Consider the following 18,962-nt stretch of genomic DNA (forward strand, 5'->3'; position numbering starts at 1 on the left):
ATCTGTCAATAAATTAGCCTTTGCCATCTCTGGGAGACCCCTTTGTCTCCCTTCACTGACCTTATTCTGTACCTTGCCTGATTTTTTTTTAAGGGAGGATGCAATATCCCTGGGCTGTCATTCCATGAAGAACAGCTGTCATTCCTCCCATAGTGTATGTGTGTGTGTTTGCGGAGGGAGGGGAAAGAGATGGGGGAATTAGGGGAAGACAGGGAGCTGCCATTGGAAAAGCTGATGGTCCTATTCACAGTGGTGAATGCTTTTTCATTCATGATATTCAGCTAGCAATTCTATCTCTTTCTTCTAGTGGTTTCAGACTGTCATTTTCTGATTAACAGAAATCTGACCATCATATATCTGAAATCAGAGTATTTACTAAATAAATGTGTTTAAAAAAAACTATGTATATATTCTATACATTTATAATTTATTCACAGTCTCTGCAACAGTGAATGTTATCTCACTGTCAGAGTTGCAGTCTGATACTACGGAGTAGAATTCAGGAACCAAATCTATGTGGCTAAGAAAATATATGACTTTTCTATATATTTTCAGTGTTAGGAACTCAGATGCTCACTGATAGAGTTAAAGAGCATGGTATACTCCTGCAAACAACTAGCTAGTTGTGCTGACCAGCATGGGGAGGAAGAGACAGACCCACGACTACAGCAATTCCAGCCCTTTCCTGATTTCTCCCTGCACTGTTTGAAGCACTACAGGGAAGTCATCAGGTAGCGTTCCCTATGTATCTCGTGACCCAAGGGCTGCTTTATGCTGGCCACACACAGCCACACAGGGCTTAGAGATGAATTCCTTTCCTTCTGCCCCTGCTCCCCTGCACAATCTAACCATAAATCAGTACAGTTTGGAAAAAGCAAATTCTGGGTTTGATCAGATTTTACCAGTATCTTAAATAAAAGAAATGGAAGAAATCTACCTAAGATGCTCTCACTTCTGTAGCGTCTGGTGGTTACACTTCTTAATGCATTTATTTTCACAATATCCATGAGAAATAAGGAAATACTGTTATTATCATTATGCAGGTGTGCAGTAGAGACCCAGAAGCTGTGTCCAAAGTGACCTGAAAGTGCAAAACATAGCACACAGCAGGGTCTTCATCCTTCAGCTATCTGAATCAGAAGCCTGGTGGAATGCACGATGACTCGTGTTGATCCACCCTTGTGGTTTTCTTTCTTTGGAAAGCAGAGCCCAGGCGTTCTGTGTGTTTCACAGGAATACAGAGGTCAGGACATGGCCTGGGTACCCCTCCAGTTCGGGGAGCTCAGAAACATTCCCAGGCCCCAGAAGAGGTCTAGGGGTGATGTACCTATCAAACCTGACATATCCTTGTCCTATGCTAGTAGCATCAGCAGAACATCTTTTCTCTTAAAAGCACTATACTACCTACTTTGCAACTGCTTTGTAACTGCTGTGTGCTCTGGCCCTTTTTCTCTCATCTTTGGGCTCTGACTCACAGTCTCTGTTGGATTTAGCTGCTGTAACTGAAAAAGGGAACCCATCTCCACAGCTGGAGGCAATAAATTCTTTAACCATCACAGCTAAATATGTTGATATGATCTTGAATTAAATCGCTCATTTCTGCAGTTCTCAGTCCAGGATATCAGTGTAAATTGGAATCAGTGGTGATTTACATTAGTGCATCAGGCAATGACCTGAAATAGTTCAGCAGTGGACACACCATTCATTCAGCCACCACTGCTTTGGGTTCGCTACCTCCAGCACCTGTAATGCAGACAGCTGAAGACAGTAATGTCTTAAACTTCCCCAGGATGAATCAGTAGGGCTTGGGAACCAGAACCTTCAGTTCCCTGGGATGGAAAATCGAGGTACGGGAAATAGTCTCATGCCTTCAGGAACAGTGGCTAAGGCTCTGCCTGCACATGGAAAGGTTTTGAAATGTTTGCTCCTACTGGTAACACCAGCAGCTGCTCCAGCAGCATGAGCAGTGTTGGGAGTCTGACAAAGAATGGCACCTGGCTACTGCCATCTTCAGGACTATACCATGTAATTATTCAGGTCTTTTGTAAAAAACACCTGTGGCAACTGGCAAAGCATCTGCACAAACATTACCAACCCTCAGGCTGAGAAAATTTTAAATAGCCTTAGTAATATAACATAATATTAAAATCTTGATGATGAGTGAGTGTGGGTGGAATAATTGTCTGTTCAGAAAGAGGTGGCTTTTTCTCACTTCTCTTCCTGTAGTTGGATTTTTATCTCTTGGATAAATAAAAACAACGCTTCCCAATTATTATCCTTCTTGTTCACCTTTTGACTCTTGATTAGATTTACCGCAGATACATCCCTTTGGCAATGAAAGTGGAATCAACACATTTCTGATGCATGCCAGTGGAATCCTTACCCCCTGCCTTACCTCAGACTGTTGAGCTCATAGTTTTCTGAATGGCTGTTAATTATCCATCCTTCTAACTCATGGCTAAGACATACCCTTTTTGAGTGAACACTCACTGTGATCAGAATGTTCTATATCACGCTGATTTTTTATCTTGTTTTTAATCATCATTTGGAACCAAGTCAGTTATCTCTCTTAAGAAAGAAACTCATGGTGACTCACTTGGGCTGCTTTTCCTTCTATATTTTTCAGTGTTTTCCCTGATGAGGCCCCAGGATTATTGCAAACTAGTCCCAGGAAGAAATGCTGCTCAATTAGGTGAAAAGAAACTTGAAGGAAAAAAAGGAGTAGAGCCAGCAAATTGCTTGAGATAACAATCTCCCCCCACCCGTATGTCTCTGTAACTAAGAGGATTAGCTGAACTTTCTGTGTCACACCAAAACTGACAATAAGCAACAGTGACTTCCCCCTGCTGGCACTTGTACCTTCACGTTTCATTTTCTTGCCCATACTACTGCCTTGCCCCCTTGCTGATTGTATGACAAACTTGGGAATGAACATGATGGCTCTCTCCCTTCCGTTAAGATTTATGACTCAAAGACAAACAAAACCCAACTCTAGTTATGACAAGCTCTGTTGCTTCCTCCCAGTAGCTTTCATTTCTAACAGCATAAGCTAACCAAGGAAACATGCAAACAAGGTCTACTCGAACTCACCTGATCTAGCAGCTGTGTGCCAGAGATACAAACAGTAGCCTCTGCTCTGCTACCGTGAGAGAGGGCAGAAAGACTTCCCTTGGGAGAAGGACCAAATCTGCAGGATATATAAAGCAGAAGTCCCCTCAAAAGTCAAAGTGACAGAGGCTCCATCTAGATACAGCACTACATTTGACTTTAACTGTCCCAAACAATCGATTTCTTCTTGCTGAGCTGGCTATAAACATAATTTTCAGTAAGGTGAGCAACTCCTTTTCCTGAGCCTGCCACAGAACTTGTATATAGAACTTGTTCTAAAAGAAAGACAAGATAACGGGGGAGTACTCCCCCATCAAAAGTACAGCTCCCATCAAAGCATGCCACCCCAAGTTTCTACAAAAGACCACAGGAGAAGGTGGTGGAAGTCTGAAAAGTGAAACTTTCTGATACCTGGAGGGCAGCATGCAGGCACATGGAAGAAGCAAGCAGCAGCTGTGGCACACTAAGGAAGGAAGTGGAAAGTGAGAGAAGACAGGAGAAACTGTAGTGAGCTGGAGCAGCAGAAATATTTTCACACTAGTGTAAAGCAGATACCAACACTTAAGAAAGAAGCGTTGTGCAGAACAAGTCAGGATGTGGGACTCAGCTGATTGGCAATGGGTAGGGCTTGAGGGAAACTGCTGGCAGAGCAAAATCTGCAAGACATAGTGGCGTTGGGTCACCAAATGCATGGGATTTGCTGGTTTTTGGAAAGTGTTTTATTGAACTCCTGTACTGCTCACCCTCCCATTGCTATACAACTCCTTGAATCTAAATTAAATCACTGTGGCATTTCTGCCACTTTAAATGGTGCAAGTAGGTACTCTCAGGCCACATAAATTCAGCAAAGTATTAGTTTGAGGGCCCCTGTACAGCTTTATCTGAGATCAAAGGATATGTGTTGAGGGGGAGAAATACCTACAGACATATTTAGACTTTTACTTCAAAAATCTGTTTGGACTGAGGTGCTATACAAAATGCCCAATGTATTGCCAAGGGGGAAGACAGCCTTGTCACTCTATAGCAAACCCTGTCTCGCCTATATGGAGTGGCAGTTTTAGTTCAAAGGGACCCAGGTCCATTCTCTTTCTCCATATACATGAAATGGGACTAGAGTGGAGCGTGGCAGCCTTTTAACAGTGCCCCACAGCACTGCAAGAGTTTAGACTAGAGAGTGAAGGACACCGTGTCCAATTGAAATTACAGAGGAATTTGGGCTAGGCAGAATGTAATTACACAATTGGAATTTAAACTGTGAAATTAAAAGGAAATATTCAAGGATGAAGGGGCAGAGAGAATCCCTAATCTCCACCCAGGCTAGGCTGCATGCCAGAAAAGTCCCTTTCTGAAGAGGGAATAAGCAAAGAGCCTGTCCTAGAAGAAAGGGAAGTAGGGAATAAAGACAATGTTTTCAAAAGTGCCCTAACTCCAGCTGCGTGTTTGTTTCATAGGCTATGTCTATTCTACAGAAAACCTTGTGGTTGCTAAAAGGTGTCAAATGTGTGTCCCTCTTGGCCCCCTCTTCACTAAGGTCAAAAACAATTTGGTTCCTCATGTAAGCAGCACCAGAGCATTCCCAAGGTCTGTAGCAGAAAGTGTGCTAGATGGCTGATCGAAGCATGGAGTCCAGCACTCCTTTTCATACAGATTCAAAACACAGTTTCTAATATAGGGTCTGCCTGACTGCAGCCTCTCTCACTATAATATCTGAAAGTGTTAATTAATGATCCCCATAACAAAAATATTCGGTATTTTTAAAGTGTTCCCTTTTAGTAAGAGGAGGCAGAGGGAAACACTGGAAACAGTTCTGCAGCAGTTTTGAATGGCAGCTTGAATCAGGCAATTGCAAAACCCACTCTCCAAGAGATCTGAATCAAGTTGTGGCAGACCGTTGTTGGCCCTCTCTTGAGTATAGGGACAGGTAGAGATGGAGCTATCCTTGCAGATCTCAGGGTGAGGACTGATAAGAAGTCAAACAGGGTCTTTCAGTCAAGTCACAATAGAGACAACCAGGGGCTTCTCTTCTTGGGCTGCCCAGCCACACATGTAACTGAAGACAGGTTACTTAATTTCTCTGCCTTGGTTTACCACTGATGAAAAAGTGCAGTGATATTTCCTGAACCTTCTGAGTTGGTGATTTGAAAGACATAATTGATTAAAATTGGAAGGTGTTCAGATGCTGCATTGATGACAAGCGTTTAAATGCATATAAAAGATAGAGCTAGAAGAAGTAAGTGCAGTGAAAGCAGCAGAGAGTGAGAAGTAGATTGAAAAACCCACCTGAAAAGTGTCCTCTTAGTGATTACCTCTCCCTTCCCTGAGGACGTGTGAAGGTTCTGAATTACAGGGTGTGTTTTTTTAATATGAAAATGAAAACCATGTTTCTTTTCCTCTGTGCTCCATTTCATATCTCTGGAAGAACAGTTAGCTAGCTTCTGGGAGGGGTAGAGTATTATGAGATGGTACAACTTTTCTACTACAATTTCATTAGCTGGGAGATTCAGGGGATCAAGCCACAACTCTCAGAAATAAGAGATTCTGGGTCATCCTTTCTCCAGTCCAGAGACAACAAAAGAGGGACAGACAGAGCTAGAAAGCAATTTGGTCGAAGGAAGCCAGAGGACTGTGCAGGGAAAAATAGCAACATATATCTGCAATAGACAGTCCCTTACTGCTGTTCGCAGGCAGCAGTCCCAGTGTTCGTAGGAAGGAGCTGTAACCAGGGGAGAGAGCATAATATTGGAATGACGTTCCAAGCTTGGGGCGGGAATGGACTGTCTTACCGTGCTCAGGAACAGGAGGGGAAAAAAAAACAAAGGAGAGGAAAGAAAGATAGCTTTGTGGTTAAGGTACTGAGCTGCACAGCCTCAGCGCACCTAGGCTGAGGTCCTAGTTCCACTCATCTCCACTGTGACCCTGGAGAAATTGTGCATGATCTTTATATTGCTTTTCTTCACTTCCCCTTCTCGATCAGGGAGCTCCTAATCCTATCTTTTCCTCATTCTTTGTCTGCCATCTCTCGAAATTGCAGGCTTTTTGAGACATGGACTGTCCTTTGCTATTTGTATCAGTAGCATCTAAAAAAATGAGACTGTAACCTCAGTCGGTCTCTCTGTAAGGGTGCATATTACATGTGAAAAATGGTAAACAGCCAGAGAGAAAAGAAAAATTTAACTGAAGGTGAGACAATCTAAGCAGTCTGGAAGTGAAAGGAATAGAGAGTTTGGGGGGGAGGTATGCATGAAAGCCTAAGGGGCAAAGAGGCAGACTGCTCTGAGGCAGAAGTCTCCATTGCAGGATAAAGAGGGTATCTGGAGAGCAAAGGAAAGAGAAGGCTGAAGCAAACATGATGCTAGAAACAGGACCTCCTTGAGAAGGAGAGAAACCTGATGTGAAGAAAAAATAATAGTAGAGGCATTGCGTGAAAAAAGCAGTGTCAGGGATGCAAACATGAGTGGCACAGTGGAACTGGAGTGGAGCAGATAGTTTGTTCTTAATACCTCTGTACACTAGAGCTGTGTGGTGAAAGGGCTAACTTCCTTCCCAATCTGCTTTTTGCAAAATAATGTGATCTGTATTTCCTTGTCCCCTGCCTCCCCACCTTAAAAAATATCCTTGTCTCTAACACACTAGTGAATTAATTCTAGCAGGAGAGAAAATTCAGGAGGCAATGAAACCAACATAGAAAATGTAGGGTTATAGGCACAAAAAGTAGAGCAGACCAAGGGATCTCTGCAGGGGCTAGGAATTAGGAAATACCCGAATCAAAAAAACAAAACAACAGACACAGACATATTGCAGAGCTTCAAAATACAATTTGTACCCTTTACAGGTATGTTAATTTTTACCGCTGTGTTCTTTTTCAGTGCCAGGAAATATTTTTAAAGCAAAATCCCTGAGAAAAATGATTTGGTGAGGCAGACAGGTCCAGTCAGAACAGAAACACGCAATGTCCTGCAAGATGCTCACTGCTTTGGCTCTGTTTCAGCAAAGCATGTAAGCATGTTCTTAACTGCAAGTATGAAAACAGCCTCATTGACTGCAGGTGAACAACTCCTCAAAGCTACGCACCTAAATATTTTTGTGAAATGAGGCTAGAGTGCTCAGCTTCTCTTAGGTTAAGCTTTGTATCATCTTTGTGTCCAATTAGCTCAAATTTCAAATATTCCCAACAAGCTCCTCATGAATAAGACACCAGTCAGGCACTGTGTGGCAAGTAACATCAAATAAGAAGTTTGTAGAAATCACAAGCTGTTTGCAGACAATTCAGAACTGAAATAGAGGTAAAATTTATCTGATAAATTATTCATCACAGATGATTTGGCTGGCTTTCCTGGATATATAGCCACAGGGATGTATGACACCTTGGGGAAGGCATCAGATAGAGATACGTTCAAACTAAACTAGAGAAGAAGATGCAGACATAGATCTAGAGCAATCTTTAAAGAGGGAGGGAGAGCAGATATGTGCCCAAATATAATGGAGTTTTCTTTATAGCCAGTCCATTAGAAAACACAGTGTAGGTTAGTAACTGCTAGTTACCAGAAAAACTGATAACACACAGGTTTTCAGAAAGCTGTTCTTTGGCAGCTGTGGGGTCTAGCTAACCGGGCAGAAGCTGAGCGAGAGCACAGACTAAATCAGGTGCGCAAGCGGGAGCAAATTTTCCCTGAAGAGAAGAGGCTACTATTGGGGAGGAGGTTACTAGGAAGTAGCCTGCAGGAGTGAGAAAAGTCTAAGGGTGAGATGGGAAGATACGGGAGAGAATATTCAGCGTAGGCAGGATTAGAGCTGTGCAGAGTCTTAATCTAGCTAGCCTTTTCTCTACACCTTTATCTGTCATGGTGCAGCCACTGTGTGCAGCAGGGCTGGTATAACCTGGCCATAAAACTGGATTAACTGGCCCGCGAGGATCATGGCTGAACGGAAGAGCAGCATGACAATATGCTGTTGTTTACATTTTCACTTCTGTGAGTTTAAAAATAGATCTTCTGAAAGACAAAGTGCTTAATTACTGGCATGCAGTATCATCAAATGAATGTGTAAGTATAGAATTACAGTGTTAGGGAAAGGTCTTTGCTGTTTCATAGCACAGCCCATTTCCACCAATGTTTTCTGCAGTATCAGGAGGTTATTTTATGATATGAAAGAATCCCTCATTATCAGAGGAATTTATTTTTAAATAAAAATGTGCAAATCACCTTTCTGATTCAGCCTGCACAGAGAAACCCTGCTGTCTCCCTCCCTCAGCCTTTCCTTTTTGGCTCTTCTGTACCAATGAAAAACTCTAGTGACTGCCTCTGATACAAGTCATAATTTTCTCCAGCAAGGCAAGCAAGAGTGGATTCTTGCCAGTTGCTCTGATTCCACAAGGTTTTGAGCCCCGGAAGAAAATCTGGCTTGGACTCTGACCCATCGGAGTTAATGAGTCTTGGAAAACGTTAGACTGAATCCTTAATGAAAACTATATCTCCTGTGTTTTTTTTTTATATATATAAATGTACATTACAAAGTTCAGGAATAATATATATTTATGCAAGATAAACCTTAAAAATATTAGCACTTTTTATTATTACTCTGCCTAATTTGTCAAGTATAAGCAATGCTTTGTTAGCCTATTTAGCTTATTGCTTGTGCTGATAATCTAAAGCTAATTTTATTTGTGGGTCCCTCCACTCTCTTAGTATTTGCTCTACTGTCTTTTAATGGGGGAGGCATGAAGCTTGACTCTTTTCCTTTTGGGTTAGTCAAATTTGATGTGGAATGTGGAAGAGGATAAAATATTTGAGAAAGACATCCCAGGAGCTTTGTACTGCCCAGAAATAGGGATGCATTATGAAGGGTTTCTTAACAGGAGAATCATCTCCTTGTAATTGCCCTTTTCTGAAGGAGTAACAGACCACCACTCACGCACCCTCCTCCACACAGAATTGAAAGTTCTGGTATTTCATTTCTTTGTATTCAATTCCTTTTTATTCATAGGGGATTAATTTTGCTTTGAGCTTGGGGACCACCTGTCTTGCAGATACAGTTATGACAGGTATTTCCACAGAACCACTTGCAGATACAGCTCTTTCTGAAACGCTGCTTCAGCCTAATGGTTATATTTGAACACGTTTTCATCTAGTTGCCCCTATTTTACTACCGTGATTAACTATTTGTGCTACACCCTCAAGGCCCGGTGGCTTGAGCAGTTAATAAAAACTATACGAGGCAGGGCGAGCGATATCGTCCGTTGCTGAGCGCGGCTTCTCGCGCGCGCCCCGGCAGCGCTAAGCGGGAGCCGGGGGTGCCCCGGCGGCCGCACGGCAGCGCCAGGACGCCCTCTCCCCCGCGCTGTCCCATTTGCCGCCCGCCCGCCGGGCCGCGGCGAGCCGCAGTGCGCAGGCGCCCGCGCCCCCCTCCCCCCCCCCAGCACAGCGGCGCGCGGGGCGGCGGGCGGGGGGGGGCTGAAGCGCTGGTGCGCGCGGCGCGGCGGTTTACACGTTAACGAGGCCTGGGCCAAAGGTGAAGGAAAGGAAATCCAGCGCCTGCGCAGTGGCGCGCGAAGCCGGGCGGGGGGGGCGAGCGAGCTGCGCGCATGCGCGACGGCGCGCTTTACGCTCGACGAGAAAGCGGCTGGGGAGGGCAGGAGAAGAGGAGGAGGAGAAAGGGTGGGGGAGAGAGCGGGGCGCGCGCAGGCGCAGAGCGCGGCGGCGGCGCCGTGAGTTGGCGGCTGCGCAGTAGGGGCGCGGGGGGAGGGGGGTGAGCGGTGGGGGAGGGGAGGGGGAGGAGAGGAGGGAGGGGGGTCGGGAGCGAGGGAGGGTTTATCGGGCGGCCGATTTTGGTTAAAATATTCAAAATGGCGGACGGAGGAGCAGCGAGTCAAGATGAGAGTTCGGCGGCGGCGGTGGCGGCAGCGGCAGGTAATCATTACTGCATTTTACATATTCATATTCATACTCGCACACGCGGCCCCCCCGCCGCCCGCCCGCCCCGCTTAGCATAATTTATTAGTACTCAGGATTATTATAATTAACGGCACAGGAGGGAGCGGGGGGGGGGGAGAAGGAAAGCAGCCTCCCCGTGCGGGGAGACACACACACACACACACACACACACACACGCTCTCTCCCTCGCCCGCTGCCTCGCACGGGGCCGCACTCGCACCCGTCCGCACGGCCGGGCACCGGCGGCGGGGCAGGCGGCGGGGCGGCAGCGGGGCGATGGGGGGCGGCGGCGCGGGCGGTGGCGGCAACGGCAGCGCCGAGGCGGTGGGGTCGGCGGGGGGGGGCGAGGTGACGGCGCGGGGAGAGAGGGAGGGCGGCCGGCGGCCCCGCACCCAAAAGCGGGCGGGGGTGGCGGCCGGGACCCGGCCGGGCTCCCCCCGCGCCGCCGGCTCGCACGCCCATAATAAAAGCCGCTTTACATATTCATGGCGGGGGGGGGGTCCTGGGGCGGCCCCGGCCGCGATGCGCTGCGGGGCGGGGGGGGAAGGCCGGCGGCCCCCCGCGGCCCCCGAGCGGGGCAGGATCCGCCGCTGCGGCAGCACGGGAGAAGGGGACGGGGGTGTCCGCCTGGCGGTGGGGGCGAGGGGGAAAGGCTCGGTTTCCGCAGCTTCCCCCCCCCCCCCGCTGCCCCACCAGCTGGGGTTATTTCCCCAGAGCCTGAGGCCTGCAGGCATGGGGTGGATGGGTGCGGATGGCCTCAAGGAGGGGGGAGGGTGAGAGCTGGGGTTGCTTTTCATTTAAAGCCCCCCCCCCGCCGTAAAGGGTAGGTTCAAGGTGGGGTGGCTCCTCTTGGCGGGGTGTGGAGTGCCTGCGTGCCCCCCTCCGGCGGGAGAGGCCGGCCGCTTGCACTGGGGCAGGCTCGATGTGCCCCGGCGGCGTTTGCCCTCCTGCCCCTGCGGGCTCGGGGGCGGCCGGGGCTGCGGCCCCGGGGCAGGCGCCGCGGGTGCGGGCCGCCCGCTGCCGGGGTGCAGGGGTGCGGGTGCCGCTGCTCCTTCGCTCCCTCCCTCTTCCTCTCTTTCCCTCTCCTTCTCATTTGAATAATGACTAATTCGGGGAGGTTTATATTATTGAAATGGCCGCCTGGCTTTCCCCGCCTCTCATGTTTAGTAATTCAGACCTTTAATAACAGCCACTCAGAGCCCAACGCCGTGTTTATATTTTACATTCGCCCCATGTGCTTTTGTGGTTCAATATGATTCTTCTTTCTCGCTCTCTCACTTTTTTAAAATTTTCTTGGCAACCCACAGGGCCCCGAGATCAAACCCAGGCTGTGTGAGGAGAGGAGGGGGGAGAGCTAGGCCCTGGCTCCTCTGGCAGGCGCCTAGGCCTCACTCTCTGCCGCTTGATTTATTTACTAATAACCAAAATGACCCCCCTCATCCCCACTCCACCCCTGCCAGCAAAAACAAAACCCTCCTGGGGCTTGAGCAGCATCAGATCTGCTCATAGATTCTCAAACACTCATGTCTTTTAAATAAGAAGCTTATTTTTAATTTATAGCAACTCAAGACTGTAAAGCTGTTCCTTTCATAACTGTTCTTCAGAGGCTTGGGCATTTTTGGTCCCTTTGTCCTTGATTCTTTTCCTTAAAGGAGAGTTGTTTCTAATTTACGTTTCCTGGCACTGAGAGAGCTGTAGAAGACACACTCAAAATCTAAACAGCTTTCCTCCTTCCTCTGAACACAAACAGAATTGAATACCTTGAAGATAATCTTATTCACCTTCTTTTTGCTTAGTGTGGATGCAGTTTAACAGTGCTGTGTGTCAGATGCTTTTGTCAATGCTTATATCTTTGACCATTCTGAGGTGTTTTTTTTTTTTGTTTAGATTTGGCTTCCAAGACAGAAGATGCTACTAGGCAGTGCAGGGTCTAGAAAGCAAGATAAGTTTTTTCATGTTTGTGTCCTAAATTCGCCAAGTGAAAATTGAAATTAATCCCCTTAGATTGTCTGGAGTAATTCTGTTTTAAACCAGATATTAGGCTACTTAGAAAGAAAACAAATGGACTACTTTGTTAGAATGAAGCAGTAATTTTTAAAAATTCATTTATGCAGGTATGGCTTTCAGATAAAACTGTAGATTTTCATTAATGACCGTTGTTTTCACCCTGTGGAAAAAAGGGACCTAACAGCAGGGTACTTTTAAAGTAGCCATGCCAGATTAGCATGTAAACATTTTTGAAGCATGGCTAGGAAGAGTTCATATACACGTGCAGCCAGCATATTTTGTAGTTTGGTTCTAAATTTAATTTGTCGCAAAATACTAGACTGCAGCTACTGAACAGCTTTTTGATTTCAAAAATAACTCCTCAGATTATTTATCCTTTTTCTTCACCCTTGGTGAAGACAGGCCTTGAATACTGTAAGAAAAGATCTGTAGAACTGGTAATGAGACTGTTCAGGTGACTGACTGTTTCACAGACCAGCAGCACAAGGCTGGCTGGACAAAAAGCAGTAATATGATTTCATGCCTTAAATAGCGTATGTTTTTGCACTCGCTTCACAAGATGTGGTCAAGCCGATGATGTCATTGGCCAGAGGACAAGGTGCAGTTAATTTGATTTATTGACCTGGGGTGAGGTGTAGCACTGAAACCTTCTCATAGGGAAACCATTTATCTGAGGACAATTTCCTTTATAGCAGCAATTTAACCACTGCTGAGACTGTAGATATTTTATCCAGCATGATAAAAATGTACATTGCATCTTGCAAACAAAATTTTATTCTCACTGACGTTTTAGTAATTTTTATAGAATGGATTAGTGGACAGTGGCCTTGTGTAATCATATGGCTGAATTGGGGTTTTGTGACCCTTAATTCAGTTATTTACATGCCACAGTACAAATGTATTCCTCTCAAATGGATATTTGTATGCCTGTGTTGTAGCTTAAAATTTTACTGGAACATCCCACTCAATACAGATAGAAGAAATGTGTCTTCACCAATGAAGTCCATGGGTGACATGTGAGTGAGAAGCCCTTTTTCCCAAATCCTGGCCTCATTTTTTCACTTTTTGGAAGGTGCTAGGACTAGTGCCGGGGTATTACTCCTCAGTCTTGAGTAAGGACTTCTGTGTCAGTTTCTCACTGGTGGGCGTTTGATGAATTTTAAGTCTCTTCTTGGGCCTTCCCTATCAGTGGTGGGAGAATAAAAGAATTATTTTTCTCCCCTGTGGACTTCCTGGCTGTGATGAAGAGGGAGCCTCTGCGCTACTGTTCTTCTAGTGCTGCTTAATCGTTAAAGGGGAATATGGTCTGCTATTTTTGCTGTTCTTTGAGATTTTTCTTTTTTATTAGGGAGAAGGAAGAAGTCTTGTCCTCCCCATGAAATAGTTCCCCTGTCTGACTGCCTCTGCTGAGTTATCAAGGTGGCTCTGCCTTCTTCTTCTTCTTTTTTTTTTTTTTTTTCCCTTCCTCCCTGTGAAACTCACCAAAATTTAGTAATTTAACTGTTGGTTGGAAAATAGGTTAAGCCGTGTCAGTAGCCAGGCTGCTGCGTGTAGATCAGAATCAAGATGTGCATCAGTATGGTATCATCAAAACTACAGGAGCTAGAGCCTACTCCGCGCTTCCTAGAAGGAAGGGGAAAGAATCTGAGCTTTCCACTCTGTCACCTTAAGAGGAGAAATCTCAGTTTTGCTGTCACTAACATTTTCTCTAACATTAGCCTGCAGTAATAATTCAAGCAAATACATATTATACTGACTTCCTGATGTAGAACGTAGATAGCTTCTGAATGCTTGACTTACCAAGTAACAGTGATGATGTCTAGAGTTGCCTCAGTTGATGGAATCAGTGAGGTAACCTTCAACTCAATCTGTCATTAAACCTATGTAGCCCCCACATATTCTGTGTTAGGAGTCTTTTCTGCTGTGTGAAGAGCAGTGTCATTCCTGCTTCTGGTCTATCTCTTAATAATGTAAAATATATATTCCCTGGAAAATGAGGTTTTGAACACCATTGTTAGTTAAGGCATTTTAGTCAAATTCAAGTGGACAATCTCACATTTAAAGCAGCACATTTTTGCTGTTTTTGTTATGTTCAAAATTGCAAGGATGCAAAGAAGTTTGAGGTAAATGTTTTGTCCATGTTGTCCAGAATGTTTTTGTTTGGTTGATCTGTCAACCAGCTTTTTCTGTTAAATAGTGTTAATCTCTTGCATAGAAGTGTTGGTTTTCTTGCCTGATTTTCTGGACAATTTGCAGTATTTACTAATTGATGGTAGCATGCAGTAAGTTTTCATTTGCTTTCTTCAAATTTTGGCTCCTGTGGAGTTAAAGACTTCAGAAAAGGTTACAGTATTTTAATGTGCATATTTAGTCTGTTAATTCTTGTACTTTTTTTTTCTAACAGTATTTTCTGCTCCCTTCAAATTGCTATGTCCCACAGAACAATCATCTTGCTATTTTATACAACTGACAATTAGGCAGCCTCAGTTACTCTCTTGGTTTTATTATTTTTATCTTGAGAGAATCAGTGACAGCTCTGGTAAATGACTGTCTTTTATCACATACATATTTTCAATCTCTGTAATAAAGGTGTTGTCAAAAGAAGGGGTTGAACACAATTAAGTATTACATGAATGTCCCAAATTTGATATGCTTGGTTTGGGTGCTTAGTATCATGTGAATGAGAGACTGTCTTATGTTGCTGGATAGACTTACAGTGCTGGCTGTTTACTACTGCAGAGATTCGCTTCTGCATTGACAAATTTTCCCACCCCTTTTCCTATTGTGCTGCACTGCAATACAGGGCAAGTTAAGTGGGATTTGTTGGACTGTGTGTGGCAGACGTGGAGGGAGAACTGATAGATTTAAGGAGAAATGCTGGTCTTGGTTAGTGTATATTAAGTAATTACTTGTATTTCACTTGAAACTACGTCTAACAATTGCTAAACTGAGAAAAGCATGTTCAGAAATGTATTCTCTTTTCTATGGTTCTTTGCATTAAACTTCCTGAAGTGTGTGAATAAATCCTTATGCTGCTTCATGCACACTTATTTTTATCCCTAGAAACAAAAATGATTAGTTAAGATCTCAGTATTATTCCTTTCCCTAGTTTCTGATTTCACAACTGGCTAGCAAATATCCACAACTGTTAACATTATAATGCTATAATGTCAATGTTTTAATACTGAGGTATTATAAATTATACACCTCTATAGTGCATTACAAAGTCTTTGCAAAAGGAGTTTCTATAGACTGCTACTGGCTAATTGAGTTAGTTTAAGGTTAATAAACTGCACAGTTGAGTGATGAAGTGTTAGTTTGGTATAGAGGATTTACAGGATTCCAGTCCTGGGTTTGTCACCAGTTCTGCTTGCTTTGCAGTCTTGGGCTGCATCCATGTAATGGGAATGATAGAGAACATTTTCACAGGGGTGTTGCCTGGGGAATAATTAGCTAATGTTTTGCAGTATTTTGAGGAATGAGAGTATTGTGATTCTCCTGCTTTTGCATATAATTTACAAGCTTGTGCCCAGGTTAGACTTTTCTTAGGATGTTTCACTGCTGGTACTGTTTGTGTGCCCTCATCAGCGATGGGGGCCTCGTGTTGTAAAGGCTCAGATTACTGTCAGTTCTGACTACAGTGTGATGTAGATCTGCTGTAGGGTATGCAGTTCAATGACAGTTTAAATCAGCCTGAGTCTGCCCTCCTCTCCCTGTGTGTTCCTGCCCCCTTCCCTGCACTGGTGCAGATGCTTGTCTGATTCCTTTGCTGAGCTAGTTCAGGGAATTAAATTGGCAGAAAACAGGTCTTGCCAAAAATAATGAACAGATTTTGTTGGTTTAGCTCTCTGTACTGGCTCACAATGAGATTAGACAAATAGCAGTACCTAAGGAAGGGGACAAGAAGCACATGTGTTGGCTTGAGTCTCCTCATAATTTCATTCTATCTTGATGGCTTTTCTGTTGCCAGAAATGGAGAGTCATGCTTTCAGCCATGTGATCCTACCACTTAACTTGGCACCAGTCCTGGCACTCATTGATTTCCTGTATGCTCTAGTTTAACTTGCTAATCTGGTGAAAAACTAGCCCTAGATCTTTTTAGATCATCTGCTCGTGAGTTGACATTGGCTCAACAAAGGCTTTGAAGAGTGGTACAGCCAGTGCAAGAGAGGGCAGAACTGTGTGAATGAAAGTGGAGGAAGGGGAAAGAAGGAAGAGGAGTGAAGCTTCCCCTTCTCAGAAGCAGCAGCAAGTGTTTTGGTTAGCTTATTTGTGTTGTATAGCTTCACTTTTAGATGAACACAAAATTCTGTGAAACCGCAGTCGATTGAGTTGATGAACTCAAGCTGATCTAAAATGATTCTGGCACAAGGGAAGTGATGGGAATGTATGGCCATAGGCATGATGCAGGACCTTCCATCCTAGCAGCAGGCTGCACGTAGATCACTGAAGCTAGCTCTGAAACTGCACTTAGGAAGAGTAGTAGCTTACAAACCAATATATGCTGAAAATTTGGCTTGGTTTGTGCTACCACAGGTATAATTGCATTAATGGTAGCCATGGCAGAAATTCCTAACTAAAAATTGTAGATGGACCTTTAAAAGGCTCCCTTATTTTAGTGCCACTTACAGTGAGACACCTCTTTAAAAAAAAAAAAAAAAAAAGGACTGTGGCTCAAAAGTACATATTGTCAAAAGTACCTAGGAAGTTACAGATACTGTTACTTCAGCTAAATTTCTCAGTGATATCTTTGTAAAGCAAACTTAAAAAGAAAAAAGAAATTAGCCTAAGCGTGGTTTCTAGATAGCTTTAGCCATTTAACACAATTACTCTGAGACAGATTTACCTTTTCTATAAATTGTGACAGTGTGGCAGAAACCTTTTGCTCATCATTCCCCTTTTCCCCCAGAAATCAGATTTGCCTGGTTAGAGATGAAGTAGCATATAGATATCTTCGTAAAAGGGCCGTATTTGACACTGCATAGTATGCCATGAAGTTTTGGAAGAGAAGATATGAGCGGCTAAGACACTAAAATAGCAAATACAGTCAAAGGCTTAACATAAATGTACAAAAACTTGTTGAACGAAGCTGGAGGATGTTTTTTTCTTTTTTCTTCTCTCTCTCGCCTTTTCTTTAAGACTTAAAGGCTGTTAAGAAGCCACCATCCTTTTTTGCAGTGAACTCCTTCACTATGTGTTCTCTTTGTCCTTCTGATGATTCAGTTTTATTTGAAAATACCATGTGACTTAGTAATTTGTGCCTGGCCATACCAGTGTAAAGCAGCAGCTTTATACTGCTTGAATATAGCCAAGGGGGAGGAGTATACAGTGAATAAAGGTAGAAATGACTCAGACATTTGATGAATCAGTCACTTCTGTATTACTAGTTAATACAGTCTATTGAATGAGAAATGCGATTTAAGTTTCTTCCAGGAATCCTGTTGCAAAGATGCCTTTCCGATTATATTTATTCATAATTCTTTTTCTTACCTGCTGAACTTTCATACCTGCAGAGATGTCACTTTTATGTGAATTTTCAAATGTAGGTTTAAATTGTTAGTTGAATTTCATTATTTTTAAAGCCGCAGAGGTATGGAATTGCCAGGGAATGCTGCCTCCCTTCCTTCCAAACCCTTGCAGGAATTTCCCCCCCTGCCACACCCTCCAGTGCATTCATACACACCTGCATGCACGCACATACTTTGGAAAAAGGACCAGAAAGCTCAGGCTGTGGACAGTTTCTTTTAGCTCTGATTGTACTAGTAGAAGGCATTATTGCTTCTGATTGTCATGATGTTTTTGCTGGAGTTTCTTGTTCCCTTGCATCTATTAGTACCCATGTGGGCAAACCCACTATCTCATGAATTTCAGATAAAATTAGCTGGGTTAGCAAAGACTGACCTAAACTGCCTAAACTAGCCCAGATAATTTTGACTGAAATGTGTGAGTGAGGATTTGTCTTAGTTGCTTTGTCATCATACCTGAGGGTACAGTTCATGTTGCACTTAATCCAATTTAGGGGTGGGCTGCTGCCGGAAAGAAGTGGGAACATGTGCAGGAAGAGCATTAGGCTGTCACTTTCTGGGCTGTTGTCTGTTTGGATGAAGCCTATGTAAAACTGTGCTAGCTTCTGGCAGAAACGGGGTGGGTTCCTCTAGAAAAACTGGAGGTAGGAGAAGAAGCAGTAACCTTTTACTTGTAACTTTGTTTCTGAATGAAGGTGTCTGGTCTCAGTGTTAGAAGCATGTGGCTTTCCCCTGGTACTTTTCTTTTTTTCTTCTTTTCTTTTTTTTTTTTTTTGAATTTATGTTGATCCTGAAGTACACAATGTAAATTATTATGAGTATTTTCAGTATCTCAAGTGAAACATGGGATTTACTAATCATTTCCCTTAACCAGGCCCTGACCATCATAAGATTATCTTGCTGTTCCTTTTCAGTCAGAATGTAGTTACTTTAGACAGCTTGTGGCAAGAGAGCTAGCTAAATTTAGGAACTTACTGTTTTACAAAACAGTTGAGGACTTACACTTCTGTATGCCTACTCCAAGGTCTAATAGCTTCTTTCTCAGAATCAGTCGCACTGTCTCACACTGCAAGTCATTTGAATCAAACCAATGCTAACCTTTTTTCAACTCTTATTTTACTGCCAGTGCAGCTTCTCTTTGGTTAGAGTGAGTGTGCCAAAGTAAGGAAGATGCCATCAGTTGCCAGGCTGCACCACTGTCTTACCAAATTCAGCCAGGCACTGCTCTAGAAGGCAGCACTAGGTGAAACTGTTCTGTTGAAGTAGCAGCAGTTGTAGGGCAGATCTTTTTTTATTCAAAGCTCTCAGAAGAGATGTCAAATGGAAGTGTGAACTAGAAACTTGAACAGTTTCCAAGGTTGATTGTCAGTTTTGCAAAAAGTGTATCTTCTAA

General features: G+C 44.0%; 1 protein-coding gene across 5 annotated transcripts in view; it reads left to right on the top strand.

Annotated features, from left to right (window-relative positions):
• Positions 1 to 9,924: 9,924 nt before the first annotated feature.
• The window catches only part of POU2F1 (POU class 2 homeobox 1), a 110,031-nt gene continuing 100,993 nt past the window's right edge, over positions 9,925 to 18,962 (top strand). For 4 of the 5 annotated variants that reach the window (XM_067300147.1, XM_067300155.1, XM_067300170.1 and 1 more), the window contains exon 1: positions 9,925 to 10,013. In XM_067300147.1, coding sequence (XP_067156248.1) covers positions 9,950 to 10,013 — 64 coding nt within the window. In that variant the 5' untranslated portion in view covers positions 9,925 to 9,949. Of the gene's footprint in view, positions 10,014 to 13,032; positions 13,061 to 18,962 lie in introns of those variants that run through there. The other variant, XM_067300165.1, reaches the window with a different exon arrangement.

Source organism: Apteryx mantelli, chromosome 1 (genome assembly GCF_036417845.1).
Source record: "Apteryx mantelli isolate bAptMan1 chromosome 1, bAptMan1.hap1, whole genome shotgun sequence".
NCBI classification, from domain to species: domain Eukaryota; kingdom Metazoa; phylum Chordata; class Aves; order Apterygiformes; family Apterygidae; genus Apteryx; species Apteryx mantelli.